This window comes from Strongylocentrotus purpuratus, unplaced genomic scaffold, assembly GCF_000002235.5.
Source record: "Strongylocentrotus purpuratus isolate Spur 01 unplaced genomic scaffold, Spur_5.0 spur5_scaffold_9, whole genome shotgun sequence".
NCBI lineage: Eukaryota > Metazoa > Echinodermata > Echinoidea > Camarodonta > Strongylocentrotidae > Strongylocentrotus > Strongylocentrotus purpuratus.
In genome coordinates, this window is record NW_022145615.1 from 29984006 (window position 1) to 30004117 (window position 20112).

The window sequence follows — 20112 nt, forward strand, 5'->3', positions numbered from 1 at the left end:
TGAAGATGGGTTGTATCTTGCTATTTTCCATGCAGCAGGCACTACACCAGTTGTCAGTGACAGATTGTATACGTGACACTTAATCCTTCATTCCATGTAGCGCCTTAATTTACCGGAAAACCCTTAATTTCTTTGTTTATAAATTCGCTGTCAATAACTGGCAAAATAAACAATTCTGTCGGTTCCGACAGATTATCTTCGGCTGTACTGCATTTTGTGGTTATCACTTCATCACTTGATGCTTCCGAAATTGTCGGGCAAACCTTTCACAGTTCTACTGACAAAATTTCTGAAAATGTTTGCTACTTCTCCTGAATTAGCTATTTCATTAATTTCCCGAGACTTGTAACGTTATCTTTTCAGAAACGTTTGCATTTGTTAAACTCTTTAATGTTTTCCATAGGGCACCAGGATTACCCTTATTCTCTTGAAGAAGAGAGTCAACATAATCCTTCTTTTGTTGATTAACCATCATATTGACTAAATTTCTGTAATGTTTGTATCTGTTCCACATTAAATCACTTTTGGTTTGTAGAGCTTTCTCATGAAAGTGATCACGAGTATAATTATGTATGGAATGGTGTCACCAGAAACCCATAGACAAGGATTCCTACGCATACGTTTAATTTAAGTGGTGCAAATTTATTTACAACTTCCATTGTTAGGTTCAACCATTTCTCCCACCAGGCGCGCCGGAAGCAGTTTGGGGGGCAAACATTCCCGGGGCTCACCTTCCAGGGGCAGTGCTGGCGTAATGAGCAAAGGCCATTAAGGTCATTGATGTGCCCAGGGGGCAGAGCCCCCGGATGCTCAGAGGTTTTTAGATATTTAACTACGATCAAATGAGCATATTGATACCTTATTATTTTGTGACATTATAGCAGGTCACTTATTGTTTCTCTCTCTCTTTCTTTCTTTTTCTCTGTAACATACTTTTTCAAAAAGTGAGGGAGGCCCTGACATGAAGGCGTCTAAATAAGCATATTTATCGCCCGACTGTAAATTTGGGAATTTCTAATTTTCCAACAAACGCATACAAAAATATGCCCCCCCCCCTCATCAGTACGCCAGCGTTCAGAGGCTCATGTCTTCTCACCCCTATTACAAAAAACACACACGCTTTTCCATTCTCTCACAATATTTCCACGATATATATCGCTATGATAAAAACCTCTATTGATAAATATAGGTGGCATATGCGGATCAATGTTTAGGAAATATTTAATTCCTGTTAACTTTCCTTTTCTTTGAATGGAATTTTATATGTGATTTAATTCAGGTTTTTATTATTGTTATTGTTATGTCCTTTCTCCTTAATACTGCTTCTTTCTTCTTCTTCTTTTTTTTTTATTGGGGGGGGGGGGGGCAAAACTGCCCCCCCCCCCCACCCCCACTTCCGGCGCCTATGTCTCCCACGCTTCATTGACATCTGTAATTTGAAATCGTTGAAAGGCCTTTGTGTCAGTGCATGAAACTACAAATCCTTAATAATCAAATTTTGGGAAATCACGCCATATATGCAGCTTATGTTTTTCAAGGGTTTGTGGCAACTGTCACCATAAAATGTAAAAGTAAAGAAATGTTCGCTGAAGAAAATTTGATATACACCAGCGACAATGTGTTTGTCTACGTTGGCAGAATATATATGATCAATTATCGATTTCGATGACATAGTAACTCGGGTAGGAACAGTAATTAATTGTGTGCATAAGAAACCAGTCATCAAAGATGAAAAATCATTTGCATTTGAATTTAGACTATCCTGACATAAATCACATTTAGAGTCTCCCAGTAGAATCATTTCTACATTGTCGCTAATCGCCCTTTTCATCATACAAGAAATTTTATCGAAATACTCGACAGAAACGTTTGGTGGTCTATTATAATACTAGGCATGAGTAAAAGCTCACCTCCCTGGTAATACACAAATCAGAAGAGTTTCGTTACGAGCTACTGTAACTTTACAATATTGCTTCGAGATCAAAGTCCAGCCGTGTTGTCTCTTCAGGGGTCCAGACAACTTGCCACAAACACAACCCGCCCCAAGACAACCCGCCACAATACCCTGGACATCTCGCCACAATACCCTGGACAACTCGCCACATGCGAGTTGTCCAGGGTGGGGTGCCTTTTCGGACAACTCGCCACACTTTTTTTCCCCTCATGATTTCTAGATCTAAAATCCCTCATCTTCAGGATCTTAGATAAAATTGTCATTTTATGTATTCATTATTCTTTTATAAACACAGTCATGACAGGAAACATGGAAATTGTGAGTATTTTGAGAGCTGTTCTAAAGAATAAAGATGATTTTCCTTGCGCTTGCAACAACACCCGCAACAAGAATCTATTTTGGACTGTGCGAAACTAACCTAGAAAATCTAGAAATAAACCACATTTCAATTTTATTTCGCGGGTCAACTGCCCCCTCCCCCATCAGGACGCCAGTGCTTCCAGTACCCTTCCATGAATTCCTACCATTAAAAATTATCAGAAGGGAAAAAGGACATGTACAAAGGATAAAAGGGGCACTTTAGGGGAACCTGAAAAAGTGGGGGCACAGTGTCCCCCCCCCCCAATGAAGAATGCCGCCTCTGACGAAACTAACCCAGAAAATCTAGAAATAAATCACATTTCAATTTTATTTCGCGGGTCAAATACCCCCCCCCCCCCCATCAGTACACCAGTGCTTCCAGTATCCTACCATTAAACAATTTCTGAGACAGAAAAATGCAGCTGCTATAGACCTCTAGATCTAAATACCAAGTTATCCCAATGATCTGGCGATCGTACGCCTTCGGTTTGTCAAAAATATATTATTGTTGCAAGGGAAATCAGCTTTATTCTTTATTCCTTGTAATGACTGTGTTTATAAAAGCACGAAAATCATGAAAAATGACAATTTCATTTAAGATGAGGGATTTTAGATCTAGAAATCATGAGGGGAAAAAAGTGTGGCGAGTTGTCCGAAAAGGCACCCCACCCTGGACAACTCGCCTGACCAGGGTATTGTGGCGAGATGTCCAGGGTATTGTGGCGGGTTGTCTTGGGGCGGGTTGTCTTTGTGGCGAGTTGTCTGGAATTCGTCTCTTCATACATAAAGGGCTTCACTTCCTCTTCTGGCCAGCGTTTCTCGAAACCGTCATAACTACAAGTTCACCGACATCCCGTCGAAACGCGTGTATTAAGTTTAACACGCGTTTCAATGGGATGTCGGTGAACTTGTACGGTTTCGAGAAACGCTGCCCTGGTCTTATCAAAGTGAGTTTTTGTTATAGCTATAGTATCGAATGGATTATATTTCAGAGTATATTTTAGATCATCTATCTTAATTGGCTGGTAACGAACTGATATTGATTGAAATGGCAATTTGTTTGACCTTTCCCACCAAATGATTTTCCAGACATACTATGCATCATTTTCCTACTATACTACTACTAGGCCAGGGACGTGTTATAACGTGACGTGGTCGATCGTCGATAGCAGTAGTACATACGTTTTAGGCCATTTTAAGCATTTTATAAAAAATCTCGCACACGCGCATGCGCGCGTGTTTTCGCGCGTTCTGGCATTTTGCAACAAAGAATCGCCAATTTTTTTTTTTATCATATTTGGCACATTTTCCCAAGCATTTTGATACCTTGTTAACATATTTCTGACCACTAATAACGGAGTAAGCGTCCGTTTAAGATACACGTCCGTGCGTGCGAGCTCTTGTAATACATAGCATATATGGGCAAAAACATGCCTGGGCAAAAACATGCCTATACAAAATCCATTGTAGCTCTTTAGGATGTAAGGTGACCCCAAATTTTGTTTCATATTTTGTAGAGTATGAATTGGAAATATGAGTTCTTGTCTCATTTGACCCTCAATTAACTCATGACGTCATCATAATGGCCTCCGAACTCAAAATTCCAATTTGCATATTATGACATCAGCATATTTTTGGAAAATTGATTATATCTCTGTAAATATTGATTGATTTTCTTCCAACTTTCGATATGTTCTAGCTGAGATAATTCACTACAAATGCAATTGACATGATTTTTCATTTCGACAAAGGAATCATGACGTATTTTTGCGATTAAAGGAGGAATATCAATTTTTCACTTTTTGCGTGTATTCTCTATGGGACATGACTTTTTTCGAAACTGGATTCTACATTCCCGTCTTTCGCGAGCAATATCTCCGTCGTTTTAGCTTCGTTTACGCTGAACTTCCTAGTACATGTAGTAGGAGTAGTATTAGAAGCAGTATCACAATAATAATGACAACAATGATTATTATGGTTGGTGGTGTTACTAATGTTATTTTTGTAATTATCAGGTGGGCTGTATATCGCACAGACCACCTTATAATTTCGTTAGAATTGCCTTTGTTTATTTATTTATTTATTATCAGGTGGGCTGTATATCGTACAGACCACCTTATAATTTCGGTAGAATTACCTTTATTTATTTATCAGGTGGGCTGTATATCGTACAGACCACCTTATAATTTCGTTAGAATTGCCTTTATTTATTTATCAGGTGGGCTGTATCTAATACAGACCACCTTATAATTTTGTTAAAATTGCCTTTATTTATTTATCAGGTGGGCTGTATCTAATACAGACCACCTTATAATTTTGTTAAAATTGCCTTTATTATCAGGTGGGCTGTAAAGCGTACAGAAAACCTTATGATTTCGTTAGAATTGCCTTTATTATTTATTTTACTTATTTCAAACCACTTTTTTTTGTAAGCACGATTACTTGAAAATGGCTCAAATTTGGCACACAATGTATAGGCATATGTACAAAACACAATAACGTTTTCAACTATGACCTTCACTGATGACGTCATCTAGGCGCCATTTTGTAAATTTTTCTGAAAATCAACTCATGATCATATCTTCATAATTAACCAAAAGCCATTTTTGATTCATATTTATCATGATTAAGGTCAATATTCGTCCGGTCAATTTCAGGTCAAAAAACGCGCGCGTGCGCGTACGTCCGCGCGCAAAATATTAAAATACTCAAAATAGTCTCAAAATAATTTTACATACGTTTTAGGCCATTTTAAGCATTTTATAAAAAATCTCGCACACGCGCATGCGCGCGTGTTTTCGCGCGTTCTGGCATTTTGCAACAAAGAATCGCCAATTTTTCTTTTTCATCATATTTGGCACATTTTCCCAAGCATTTTGATACCTTGTTAACATATTTTTGACCATTAATAACGGAGTAAGCGTCCGTTTAAGATACACGTCCGTGCGTGCGAGCTCTTGTAATACATAGCATAATGGGCAAAAACATGCCTATACAAAATCCATCGTAGCTCTTTAGGATGAAAGGTGACCCCAAATTTTGTTTCATATTTTGTAGAGTATGAATTGGAAATATGAGTTCTTGTCTCATTTGACCCTCAATTAACTCATGACGTCATCATAATGGCCTCCGAACTCAAAATTCCAATTTGCATATTATGACATCAGCATATTTTTGGAAAATTGATTGTATCTCTGTAAATATTGATTGATTTTCTTCCAACTTTCGATATGTTCTAGCTGAGATAATTCACTACAAATGCAAATGACATGATTTTTCATTTCGACAAAGGAATCATGACGTATTTTTGCGATTAAAGGAGGAATATCAATTTTTCACTTTTTGCGTGTATTCTCTATGGGACATGACTTTTTTTCAAAACTGGATTCTACATTCCCGTCTTTCGCGAGCAATATCTCCGTCGTTTTAGCTTCGTTTACGCTGAATTTCGAGTATGTTGTAGCTGAGACAATAAGCTATCTTAAATTTGCCCTTTATTTTGTCTCAATTTTAGTTAGACCAGCCCACCTATACTTGTTCAAAACAAGTATTACAAATTTAGTTTATTATTATTATTATCAACATTGTCACCGGAGCAAGTGTCGCTTCAGGCGGAGCAAATGTCGGCGGAGCAACTGTTGGCGGAGCAATAGTCGGCGGAGCAAATGTCACCGGAGCAATTATCGCGTTTTGCAGAGCAATTGTCGGCGGAGCAATTGTAGGCGGAGCAAATGTCGGCGGAGCAACTGTCGTTCGAGGAGCATTTGTCACCGGAGCAATTGTCGCGTTTTGCGGAGCAATTGTCGGCGGAGCAATTGTCGGCGGAGCAAATGTCGGCGGAGCTATTGTCGGCGGAGTAATTGTCGGCGGAGCAAATGTCGGCGGAGCAAATGTCGGCGGAGCATATGTCGGCGGAGCAAATGTCGGCGGAGCAATTGTCGGCGGAGCAATTGTCGGCGGAGCAAATGTCGGCGGAGCTATTGTCGGCGGAGTAATTGTCGGCGGAGCAAATGTCGGCGGAGCAAATGTCGGCGGAGCATATGTCGGCGGAGCAAATGTCGGCGGAGCAATTCTCGGCGGAGCAAATGTCGCGGAGCAATTGTCGCGTTTTGCGGAGTAAATGTCGCGGAGCAATCGTCGGCGGAGCATGTGTCGGGTTACCGGCCTGACATGAAGGCTTCTAAATAAGCATATTTATCGCCCGACTGTAAATTTGGGAATTTCTAATTTTCCAACAAACGCATAAAAAAATATGACTTACAAAAATCACTGGTGTCGAATAAGAAATACCCCCCCCCCTCATCAGTACGCCAGCGTTCAGAGGCTCATGTCTTCTTACCCCTATAAAAAAAACACACACGCTTTTCCATTCTCTCACAATATTTCCACGATATGCGCGTATCGCTATGATAAAAACCTCTATTGATAAATATAGTTGGCATGCGGAATGTTTAGGAAATATTTAATTCCTGTTAACTTTTCTTTTCTTTGAATGGAATTTTATATGTGATTTAATTCAGGTTTGTATTATTGTTATGTCCTTTCTCCTTAATACTGCTTCTTTCTTCATTTTTTTTTTTTTTTTTTTTTTTTGGGGGGGGGGGGGGGGCAAAGTGCCCCCCCCCCCTCTTCCGGCGCCTATGTCTCCCACGCTTCATTGACATCTGTAATTTGAAATATGTCGTTGAAAGGCCTCTGTGTCAGTGCATGAAACTACAAATCCTTAATAATCAAATTTTGGGAAATCACGCCATGCAGCTTATTATGTTTTTCAAGGGTTTGTGGCAACTCTCACCATAAAATGTAAAAGTAAAGAAATGTTCGCTGAAGAAAATTTTATATACACCAGCGACAATGTGTTTGTCTGGGTTGGCAGAATAAATATGATCAATTATCGATTTCGATGACATAGTAACTCGGGTAGGAACAGTAATTAATTGTGTGCATAAGAAACCAGTCATCAAAGATGAGAAATCATTTGCATCTGAATTTAAACTATCCTGACATAAATCACAATTAGAGTCTCCCAGTAGAATCATTTCTACATTGTCGCTAATCGCCCTTTTCATCATACAAGAGATTTTATCGAAATACTCGACTGAAACGTTTGGTGGTCTATTATAATACACAAATCAGAAGAGTTTCGTTACGAGCTACTTTAACTTTACAATATTGCTTCGAGATCAAAGTCCAGCCGTGTTGTCTCTTCATACATATATGAAACCCATTTAGACGAATCCATATGTGACGAAGAAATTGCAATAAGTGGATACACCTGTGAACGTCGAGATCGAAACCGTTCAGGCGGAGGAGTCGCCGCATATGTACGTGAAGGGCTTAATTATATAGTTAAACCGGAATTTATGCCAAAAGACCTGGAAATCATTGTGATGGAAATACATGAAGATAAGCAAAAATCGTATCATGTAGTAACCTGGTACAGACCACCCTCTTCAAATTATGACTTGTTCACTAAATTCGAAGACAACCTTGAGATGATCGAAGGAACTGGAACAGATTTTATCATCCTTGGCGATATGAACTGTGACATGAAGAAGAAAAACTCCCAGTGGCAAGCTAAGCAACTCTTTGAAATATTTCACAATAATAGATGTGAGCAACTTATAATGGAAGCAACTCGCGTAACAAATAACTCAAGTTCATTAATTGATTTGATTGTGACGAACAATTCTCAGCAAATTCAGTCAAGTCAAGTGGAGTATTGCATGTGACTCTGAGTGACCACTATATGGTAGATTGTGTAAAAGGGAAACTTCCTAATTGTAATGTAATGCATAAATATAGAAAGATGAGGAATAAAAGAAAACTGAAGCCCGACATTGTGCAAAATTTCATTCAACGTATTAATTTTGATTGTATCCAAGAATATGTTTGCCCCCAAAAGGCGTATGGAGCATTCGAGAGTATATTGAATTCTATATTAGATGATATAGCACCCATAAAACGAATGAGAATCAAGAATAAAACATCAAAATGGATTAATCAAAACATCCTAGATTTGATTGAAGAGAAAAATGCTGCTAAACAGATTGCCAAAAAGTCAAAAGATGACGTTGACTGGCGCATTTACAAATTATTAAGAAATAAAGTCATTGCTGTTATTAGGAAAGCAAAACGTGAGTATATTGGAAATTGTATTGAAAACAGCTTTGATAGCAATACTCTGTTTTCATCTATGCAGCAATTCTTACCTACTAAGAAGAAAGTCTGCAATAATATTCCACAGTTACTTATCAATGAAGAAATTATCTATGACCATAAACAAATTATGAATGAATTCAATGACTATTTTGTTTCAGTAGGTAAAAATATACAAGACCAACAAACTTGTCCTTCTCAAGATATGACGTTTAAAAATTATTGTTCTGATGTTATCGCTGGCGAATTCAATTTTGCCGATGTTGCCGAAAGCACTGTTTTAAAGGAATTAAAAGAAATTTCTGTCAAAAAGGCTACAGGGCCAGATGAGATCCCAGCATTGTTTATAAAGATGATTTCTCCATATATTGCCAAACCAATGTGTCATATTATAAATATGTCTTTGACTCAAGGAATTGTTCCGCTTCAATAGAAAATATCACGTGTAACTCCCATATATAAAAAGGGAGATAAACAAGAAAAAAGCAATTACAGACCAATATCGGTTATTCCAGTACTAGCCAAAGTGATAGAAAAGATTGTTTTCAAGCAGATATATAAATTTTTAAATGACAATAACTTACTTTGTGATAATCAGTCAGGTTTTCGGCCAAAGCACTCAACGACTACTACACTATTAAATATCACAGAAGATCTATTTGATAATATAGACAAAGGATGCACAACAGGGATTGTTATGCTCGATTTACAAAAAGCATTTGACTGCATTGATCATCACATCCTTCTGCAAAAATTACGTTTCATCGGTATGTCTGAAAAAGTCACCAAATGGTTTGAAGGTTATCTAATAGGGAGAAAGCAATTTATTACAATGAATGGTATAAGCTCGAATACTAAGGAACTTACATGCGAAATACCGCAAGGTACTATTATAGGACCCATGCTATTTTCAATATATGTGAACGATCTACCAACTGCAGTGAAGCATTCTAAGGTATTAATGTATGCTGACGATACGTGTTTATATTTCAGTAGTAACAATGTTCAAGAATTGACAACGACTTTAAACAAAGACCTAGAATCCGTATGTGAATATCTAAAATGTAACAAACTTAAATTAAATGTTAAGAAATGTGAGTTTCTTGTCGTAGGAACCAGGAGTAAGTTAAACAGACTTGATCCTAATATACATTTACTAGTAGAGAGTATACCCATTCTGAGAGTTTCATCGTGTAAGTATCTTGGCGTAATTCTAGACGAGAATCTAAGTTGGAACCTACATATCAACGAAATAAGAAGAAAAGTTTTGTTTAAATTGTATATGTTAAGGAGAATTCGTCCGATTATTACACAACGCCAAGCGGAATTGTTTTATAAATCCATGATACAATGTCATTTTGATTACTGTGATATAGTCTATGCAAATACAGGGGTTACGAACTTGAAGAAAACTTCAAACTTTACAAAATAAAGCGCTAAAAACTGTTTTAAGGAAAGACCCAAGATTCCCAACAGATCAGTTGTTCATACTTTTGAAGTTAGATAACATTTTAGAAAGATTGAAAAAAAGGACATTAATAGTTATGCACCAAATATTTTATAATAATGCACCAAAACCTATTTTACATTTCTTTGAAAAGCACAACCCTGTGTATAATACCCGACACTCTTTTCATAACTTTGCATTACCTAAAGGCCAAACGAATTATAAAATAAGGAGTTATAAAGGAGCGAAATGCTGGAACACAATTTTACAGGAACTGAAATCCATAGAGAATAAAAATGTTTTTAGAAAACAGATCATTGACAGACCCTTGGGAGGAGAGTCAATCAGACTCTCGGTTTACAATACACTTCTCTGTTAATTATTTACTTTTTATTCATTATTGTTAATTTTTATTTTGTACATTATAATAATTCATGTTTTCTTTGTTTATTTTTTGTTGTTGTTTTGTTTCGATTATTTTGCATATTTTTATGTTTTGTTGTCTTTGTTACTGGAATTTGTTTTGTGATATAATTTGTATATTTTTTATTCAGTCACGGACTTTCTGAAAATCAACCGATAGGCTGAGAGAGTGACCGTGCTTAAATAAATAAATGAAATGAAATGAAATGAAATGAAGCATAAAGGGCTTCACTTCCTCCGACGGTGTATCGTTCTGTCTTTACGAATAATGTTGTACTCCTTTATTACTAGTTCGGAGTCTGGTCTTATCAAAGTGAGTTTCTGTTATAGCTATAGTATCGAATGGATTATATTTCAGAGTATATTTTAGATCATCTATCTTAATTGGCTGGTAACGAACTGATATTGATTGACACAGGCGAGTACGCAGGTTTTTTTTAATGTGTATGTTTTATGTATGTTTTTTTGGAAACCCCCCCCCCCCTTGAAAAAAATCCTGCGTACGCCACTGGATTGACATGGCAATTTGTTTGACCTTTCCCACCAAATGATTTTCCAGACATAGTATGCATCATTTTCCTACTATACTACTAGGCCAGGGACGTGTTACAACGTGACGTGGTCGATCGTCGATAGCAGTACATTTGATTGTCTTGATCTGCACAGCTTGAAGCGTTGAATGGGAATGATGAATGGCAAAAAGCGCTGGGTTTTCAACTTTTTATAGCTTAGTTACATTTTTTGTTTATTTCATTGTTCATTTACCACAGATAAGCATCAAACAATCCGCAATATGAATGTGAATGACAACGAGAAGGATACCAAGGTAGAGAAAGAAATCCCAACAGACTTGGCGAAATGGGCACGGGCATTCCGAGAAGAAAGCAATACTGACGCACTCGAAGCTAAATACGATGATTTTGCTGAACAATATGATAAGGTACGTGACGTAGCCACTAGGGTCAATGGTTAAGCCCCTATAATATACCAAACTAGTTCTCACTACGTTCTGGAACTGTCCAAGAAAATCGTGAAACGGGTTGTGGTCGGGGTAGAATGTGTAAATAATATTCTCAAGAGGGCAAACAAAAGGTATTCATGAAGCGCCTCCATGACTTTGACAGTATTATTCTGAAATGCACAAGCGGACATCTCAATATGCACAGGATGTGTGAATAGGGAGGGGGGAGGGGAGGGATAATTTGTACTGAAGCTAACTACCTACTGTATATTCGTTTGACATAAACATACTTATTTTCTTGATGAAAAAAATTGTGTAATTTTTGTACAGTCCTTCGACTGTACTTACCTTCTAACAGGCACAAAGTCCTGAGAAAATTCTCAAACCACAAAGATATTTATGGTTTTCTTTGAAGGCGTCACTGTGCAACACCCTCTCACAGTGATTAACGGTAAATTCTCCTAACCATTTTTGAATTTTCCCAACCGTTTTTCTACGAAAATAAGTCATAAGACAAGCTTTTAAAAATCTTTTAACACTTGAATGTCTGGAATGGTATATAGAGCCAAGCCAATCCATTGCTCTGTGACGATTTAAATGCACCTAAAATGTAATTAAATTGTAATAATATAGTAAGGAGAATTAAGGACTCGATCAGATCAGTTTTCCACAATTTTTATCATTAATAATGGTCCGTTTTCACTCAAACTTTCAGATTATCTTTAATTGTACATTTAGCATTGAAGTCACTACCTTAGCACCATTTTTATACTAAGTCCCTTTTGAATGAAATGATACTTAAGCTTTTAAACTTTCACTGGAAACTAATGAACCACTTAATTCTCGTCTTGGTATTCCCTTATCTACATGACCAATATATGAAATTTAGATAAATGCCGCATTGAAGGTCACTGGGCCTGTTTTGACTGCTGACGCCCTCACCCGGTTGGTAACGAATCGAGATGTGAGAATACTAGACGTAGGCTGCGGCACTGGGCTTGTCGGTCAACAGGTTAGTTTTCAAACCCACCACACCAATGGCGTAGCTACAAGGGGGAATAAGTGCCTCGATCCATGCCTACAAATCGAGTTGTGAAGTAAAATTAAAAAGGAAGAAAAAGCGAGAAAATAGAGATAGGGAAAGGGAAAATGGGGAAAGGATGAGACACAAACACATTTGGACCCCTCCCGCAATCTTTCTCTTCGGCTTGTAAGCTCACATTTTCATTTTCCGAATAAGATCCCCGCGCCCAACCGTGTAGCTAGAATTTTATTTTAGGGGGGCGGTATGAGCACGCGAAGCGTGCGAATCACTTACAGAGCGCGCAAAGCGCAAAGCGCGCTCCCTAGGGCTAGGGGCAAAGACGTTTAAATATAGGGGAGTGGGTGCAGGGAGGGGGAGTTTCCCTTTGATGTTTCATTAAATTATTAGAGAGAGAAGACGATTTGTTGTACCGTTCTCGACTCCTAATCCTTGTCTAATTTTTTTTTTCTTTGTCTGCTCCTTTTTCTTCCTACGTTGGGGGGGGGGGGGGCGACCGCCCCCACCGCCCTCCCTGATTCCAATGCCCTCAATTGCATATTGCTCCGGTTGTCTCATTTTCGCCAGCACAAACGTAGGCTTGTTCGCGTTTATAGCAGACGGCAATCGGCGGATCAGACGACAATTGATAGTGATTTTGTATGTGAGATTGCTTTGCTAAATTTAAAATACAAGAATCTTTTCCATATCTTTCAACTATCATTGATATCTGATAATTAGACAGTTTGTAAAATAAACCTACCAAACTACATAATACAATTGAATACTTGATTGGAAGTAGGGGAGTTTGATGTGGTGCACAATTGCACCCCTCTGCTAATAATCGAATAGTCCATGGTGTTCATGAATATTCATGTTTTTGCTTACCCCGGCAAAATGCTTTCCTATAAATGGAAAAATTACGGTGGGGGGTTGGATGAAATGGACATAATGAACAAATCAGAAGTGATCTATGATAATTCATGCTTCTTATCCTTCGTGTGCTTGAATTATAACCTTACAATCGCGTGGAATATTGAGTCCAAAGTTCGACTTGTGTTATATAGGCAATGGCGAGTTTGCGACCTATTTTGATCAAATTACGGTGGGTGAACTTTCAAAAGTCAATGGGACATGAGGGTTCCAATGAAAGAGCTAGTGAAAACGTACGTCGGGGTGGATGTGCTTTTCGTTTTTTTTTTTTTTTTTTTTTTTTAACGATTTAGGGGGGTAAAAGTCAATAGGCTAACGTACATGTTAGGTTGCTAGACTCTGCCGATAGGGGGCGTTCTCAAATGAGACTAAACGGAGCTATATGATATATTTCTACGCCACCTCAACACATTGTTCGTTCTGACTGCCATCCGATTTGGGAATAATTAAAACATTTGAGAAGAAAATGAATATAGCCTATTTGAATTTGAACATGCATATTCAAGCATGTATAATGTGAATCGTAGTATTAATAAACTATAGTAAAATAACAATTTCGGAGTGTATTGCAAGTTTCCTTGTAGGAGACAAAGCCAAATCTGTTCTGCATCATAATCATGGAAGTGACGTCAGAGCAGTCTTGTGATTATTTATGATTTGAAGCCGAGTTGGCCTTCACTCCGACCAAAATGTTTGCAATTCACACTAATTCGATTTTTAGTATATACATTTTACAAAATATTAACATTTATTTAAGTAATATGGAAGTATCCTGACCCATAGTAATTAATGATACGAAGGAATGTTATGTAAATCATTAAATACATAGAACTATACTAAAAAATAGCCTAGATCTGATAATAGCGGAATTATTAAGGGGATAATTAACATTTGAAATGACATGATGCAACATTACTGCTGTGGCATGTATACCCAGGGTTACATTCCTTTCTCTAGGTATGATCAGGGAGGTGATAGAGAAATTGTTATTTTACTATAGTTTATTAATACTAGGATTCACATTATACACGCTTGAATATGCATTATTATATTCAAATCCAATCAACATGTTCATGATACTCTAAATTGGGACTTTCTAGACTGCCGTTACAAAAAGCATGTATGTACTATGATTTTTAAGATATTAAATAATTACACTCCGTCTTATATGTCAAATAATATCAAATATCGCACGTATGATTCTTCATTTCGCTCATCCCGAAATCTAGATCTCCCTAAACCGAATTCAAATAATTGCAAAAGAACATTCTTCTATAGGGGGCGACACAATATAACCAACTACCAGAACACATCCGAAATGCAACTACATTAAGATCCTTCCATACCCTAATAACTGATAATTTTTCTTAACACACTTCCTTAAACTCAAATGAGTTTGCATAACCTTGTGTGGGTGTGTGTGTGTGTGTGGGTGGGTGTACGCTATCATTTTAATACTATCATTTTCATGGTGAAGTATGTTACATTTATGTCAAGATCGGGGGGGGGGGCGAGTACCAACTTTAGAAAAGATGAAAAAAAATAAAATTTAAGTATAGGGATGAGGAAAAGAAAATAGCAATTAGAATGGGAAAGCTGGGATCACGTTTCTTAAAGTCGGAGCTGCTTAAGATTAATCAAGATTTGTTTTCTTCTCCACCGTGAGCCTGTTAAAAGTGTAACTCTATTTTGCGGCCTGTATACTTATTTAGTATATTTTTCTTGAGTTGAGAATGTTAGCAGACATCCACTGAGTGAGTAGTGTGTGTGTAGGGAGGGGGTGGGTGGGTGGGTGAGTGGGTGAGTGGTTGAGTATGTGTGTGGGTGGGTGGGGTTTTTGTGTAAGGGAGGGGGCAGGGCCAGGGAGGGGGCAGGGAGGACCAGGCATTGTTCCAGTTAAAATTACCTCCAGATTTGTTTAAGTTTTTTTTTTTTTTATATAAGTGAATAACATTTACAATTGGAAAATCAATAATGATAAATCAAAATCGATTTTAGCAACTGTCCACCAATATTATATTTAGATACCTATACGTTTACTTTGTTGCTCAGTTATATATACTGCAAGTGAGGTTTTGTTTAATTATGTTTATGTCAAAGTAATCAATATTGAACAAGTTTATTTTATTCAATTGTATGTTATGGTTTGTATTATACATTTGGAGAAATAAAACAAAATTGCTTTAAAACAAAAAAGTACGCGTATGATAGTATTTTTGAATATTGTGATACTTTGGTATTTACAAAAACTTGTATTTGTGTTTTGTTTCTATTCTGCTTTATGTCGCTTTTATGTTAATATTGTAGTGTAAGGACCCCAAGGAAGAACAGTAGTGTTCTATAAACACTGCTGAATTGGGCTTTCGACCGATTTTTGTCTATGTCCATGTATAAATACTTTACTTTGTATATTTTACTATGTATAATATTTTAATCTGATTTCGGAAATAAAAACAACAACAACAAGAGAAGGAGTGGAAACTGATGTAATTTATTCAAACGCATGCGTGAGTTCTAAGGCGTAACAATTGGATGCGTAACATTCCACTTGGCTTTGAAGTTCCATGCTCCGAGCCGTTTTTCCAATTGCGGGGAATTTCGGAGGCCTAGCACCAGTTTCACATGTATTAAATTACCGGCGAAATGGGGATCGTATTATATGGGGATCGTATTGGGAGTAGTGCATCAACAACAACAAACAAACTTAGTACACCGCCCTTCCAATAATTTGTGTGCCAGAGTTGGTAAAAGAAAACTCATTGAAAGGGACAGCGAACATTTGCTGAGATATCATTTTCTAATATAGGAATTCTAAATCCTGATTATGTCATGCGCTCTTGTATTTCACCACCTGTTCGTCAGTTGCGGAATAGCGCATAACTTTTCGGCGGCTTGGAGCATGGAGTCAAAGAATAGCGGCTTGATTCCACTCCTTCTCTATCACCTCCCTGGTATGATTAAAATTAAGACAATAATTATTCTTTCTAGCTAGTTATGGTTACGAATGCTTTGCAAAATAATAATGTATATGAAATATCAGACAGAAAACGGACTCTTAAAATAAATTTGTATGGTTCTCTCTCTCTCTCTCTCTCACACACACACACACACACACACACTCACTGTCTGTCTGTCTGCCCTCCCCCCCCCCCCTCTCTCTCTCTCTTCTACCACCGTTGTAGCTCTACGATAACGGATACCGTGATATACATGGAGTAGACATGTCAGCTGGATCATTAAAGGTTCTTGAAAAGAAACAGATTTACTCGAAGCTAGTAAAGGCTAGATTTGATCCTAGCACACCTCTCCAATATGCCGATGGTAAGCATTCGATGTAGTATTACTCAATTTAACCCTAAATTGAGCTTCTAAAATAGTTTGAGATATTTTTTTTTTCTTACTTCAAAGCACGCAATATGAATATTTTTTTATCAAGAGGCTTGTTTAACAAAATTAAAATACAATAATGTGAAAATTGACATTTCATTCGTTGCGATAATGATGATAATAATAATAGCTATATTTTTATATTGCGAAAAGAATTATTATTACCCCTAGTTTAAGTCCAGCCGCCCTAAATTTTTTTCGCTATTCCTCTCCCAAGCATTTACTCTCAGACACCATTCATCCTTCTTCATTTTTTTCTTTTTCTTCTTCTTCTTCTTTTTTGTTTCCTTCTTCTTCTTCTCACCCTATCTTAACTCGGTATTATATACCCTTTATTATTTCCAGGTTATTTTGACGTGATAATAAGCGCTGGTGTTTTTGTACCGTGTCATCTCACTCACGCCTGTCTTCCAGAGATTATTCGTCTTCTCAAAGCTGGTAAATTTTTTTTTCAATCAACATCATTCGACAATCGACATTAAACCACTCAAAGTATATCTTACGTAAATGTTAAGTGCTATAGTTTCAGAATAATACGTACTTCACTTGTAGGGAATCATAATTTATGTAATCATATCAACTTTGCCATACCAAAAGAACGTACAATTAGCAACTCAAGAATGACGATCTCAAGTTACAGCAGTTACCTGAAACCACCTTAAAGTCTTTCCCCAGACTGTATTTGATTAACATGATCAATGAGGCCATTAAAATTATACCAACATTGTATTACAATGCCTAATTGAAGTGGCAGGCTGTTTTATGTTAATGTTTATTTCGTTTTACCTTACTCATCAAACGAGTTAAAGAGATTTAAAACATGAATCCAACCCCCGTAACAGTTTCAACCTCCTCTCTTAACCAATGGTCTGACACCGATCCATAATCTTTTGATGATGTGTAAATGACTAGTATCAGAGGAGTATTAGTTTATTTCCATTGGCGTAATATGTAAAGTATAGGTATACAAAACATTAGCATATTTGCATAGTCTCTCTTTCTCAAACGAAGCAAAATTATTTTGTCTTATATTTTTGCTACGCATCAGTTCATCTATTATCCCAATATGATAATCACTGTTGAATCACTCTTTTCTCAGGAGGACATATTCTCATCACCACGAGGAAAAACGTCTTTGATGAGGAGATGGCAGGCATAAAGCTGAAATCATCCTTTGCCAGTCTGACCAAAGATGGAGTACTCGAGAAGATATCACACGAGGAGATCGGTTATGCGACTGAGAACGATGAAGTTACTCCAGGCTTGATATTATCGTATAAGGTCCTACAGCAATGAAGGAAATATGATATGCATGGGCGTCTGTTGCGGCACAAATTGTCAAAGCTCAAAGCCGTAAGTGGCGTAACTTCATATCAAGCATCAAGACACAGTATGCATACACACGAACATACGGTCAAGGTCATTTTAAGTATGTGCGCGTGCGTGCGTGTTTGTGTGTTCGTGTGTAATATTTGTTCACTTTTACTGCATATATCATTGCCATCTTATTTTAAATGCTTGAATTAGTGCTGAAACGAAAACATGTATTTTTATTTCAGTAGATTACTCAGAAGGTATTTTAAAGCAAAGTCTACAGTATTCTCATGAAAATTGTATGTAAATTTCTTGTATGTAGGTTTTCTTTTACCACATCTTTATTTACAGGTTGAATTATTTTAACTTGAATCTTCTATATTTTCCTGATTCCTGTATTCTAGAACATATTCATCTACTTTATATATTCTAAAGTATCTAATTGTCCCTTAATATTCCAACATAGTTTAATGAAAAAATGTTGTTGAACAGTTTTGAATCGAGATTTTACTCAAAACATGTTTTCAACATTAACAAATTTTTGAATTCCAGAAATTCCAAAAGACGGAAATTGGAGTATCATAATAGCTGTAAATTTTAATATTTGGTTTTAGCAGGTACCCTAACTTTGTGATAATCGGTTGCATGTAAAAATTTCATCATCAAAAAGATCTCCTAAGATCAACAAACCTGAAGCGAATAAAATTTCAATCAGCATTCTATTATTCTAGATGTATATTTTGTTTATTCGTTTGTTGGTGTATTTAGAATGGACCTAGAGGCAGGCGCGGATCCAGGGGGAGGGGGCGATGGGCCCACCCCCTCCCCCTCCTGGCCAAAAAAAGAAAGAACAGAAGAGACGGGCCCCCACCCCTTGCAAAAAAAGTTTTTTAAAAAGATGATGACCACAAATTTACCTTTTTTTCTCAAGTGGGGGGGCATATGGAAACGTTGTATCATCCGCTCAATCTGACTTGCGTGCATAGAACAAATAAGCATTTTTCCATGAAAAAGTGAAGTTTTCCCAAAATAATGTGCTTTTCTTTCCAGCATTGGGGCGCCCGGAAGTCACTCGGGTAACATTTCATAAAGTATAGTATAAAAAGACCATATGCAAATTTTCTGTACTTTTGTCGGAAAAAATACATTTATCCAGCACAATGTCGTCTCTTTTTGCGTTGGAGAAGAGCAAATAGCGAGTTTCAACCCGGCCCCCCCACTCAGGTTTCAAAATGACCGCATGCGTGTTGCCAAAATGTCCTTTTCGTAACAAAAGAAAAAGGTCGAGCCGTATTGACTTTACACACCGGACTTTTGCTGAAAAGGGGGGGATGCTGAAAAAGGCTCGTATACAAAAGAAAAAGGTCGAGCCGTATTGACTTTACACACCGGACTTTTGCTGAAAAGGGGGGGGGGTCGGTTGGAACACGCATATGCGTACCCTAAATAACACTGAGTGGGGGGGGGGGGGGCCGGGAGTTTCAATCACACTTTGGCCGCTCTCGCAAGCTCTCACTCGTTTCACTGTGGTCAAGAGACTTTGGGGCAAGCGTTTAATGAAAATAATAATTGTTAGCTTTCTTCTGGTATCAAACTTGTTTTGATTGATTGTATAATTTTGTCGGAATAAAGGAAACAAAAAGGCTCGACCAATAACTTATCAGCGTCTGAATTGACCTTTTAACCTTGAATTCCCTGATGCAAGCGCACTAATGACGTCATCTTCGCTAAATCGGTGTCTTTTATTGTAAAATGCGACACTTTCACAATGTTTATACATCTTTTTTTTAATTATTTGTAAGATATAACATATTTTTTACTGTTACCACTGAAGTTGTGGGTTTTATTTAATGAGTAATTTTAGAATAAGAGCCATTAAACTGTTTTAATTTACTGGATCGTAACATTAATGTCACAGGGTAGAAAGATGCATTTTCCAACCGCGCCGAATTTAATTTTCGTTCCGACATTCTGTTAAATGGGTTCGTGTTGTTAAGAATCTAATGCTTTCTGCTCCAACAAACGTCCACATGCGGAGTCGTTTATCAACTAAATTATTCAAATTTATGGATGCTTCCTAGCTTCCCAGGTGTTTGTGTTGCTGTTGAAGCATTTCATTCACCTGCTATCATTCTTTGTACTCCAATTGCCAG

General features: G+C 37.3%; 1 protein-coding gene across 1 annotated transcript; it reads left to right on the top strand.

Annotated features, from left to right (window-relative positions):
• Nucleotides 1–3220: 3220 nt before the first annotated feature.
• On the top strand, nt 3221–18684 carry LOC115920711 (methyltransferase-like protein 27). Its single transcript, XM_030977203.1, has 6 exons — nt 3221–3261; nt 11114–11283; nt 12194–12316; nt 16441–16579; nt 16991–17083; nt 17745–18684. The coding sequence occupies exons 2-6, from the start codon at nt 11137–11139 to the stop codon at nt 17939–17941; spliced, it is 699 nt and encodes a 232-aa protein (XP_030833063.1). The 5' UTR covers nt 3221–3261; nt 11114–11136; the 3' UTR covers nt 17942–18684.
• Nucleotides 18685–20112: the final 1428 nt, after the last annotated feature.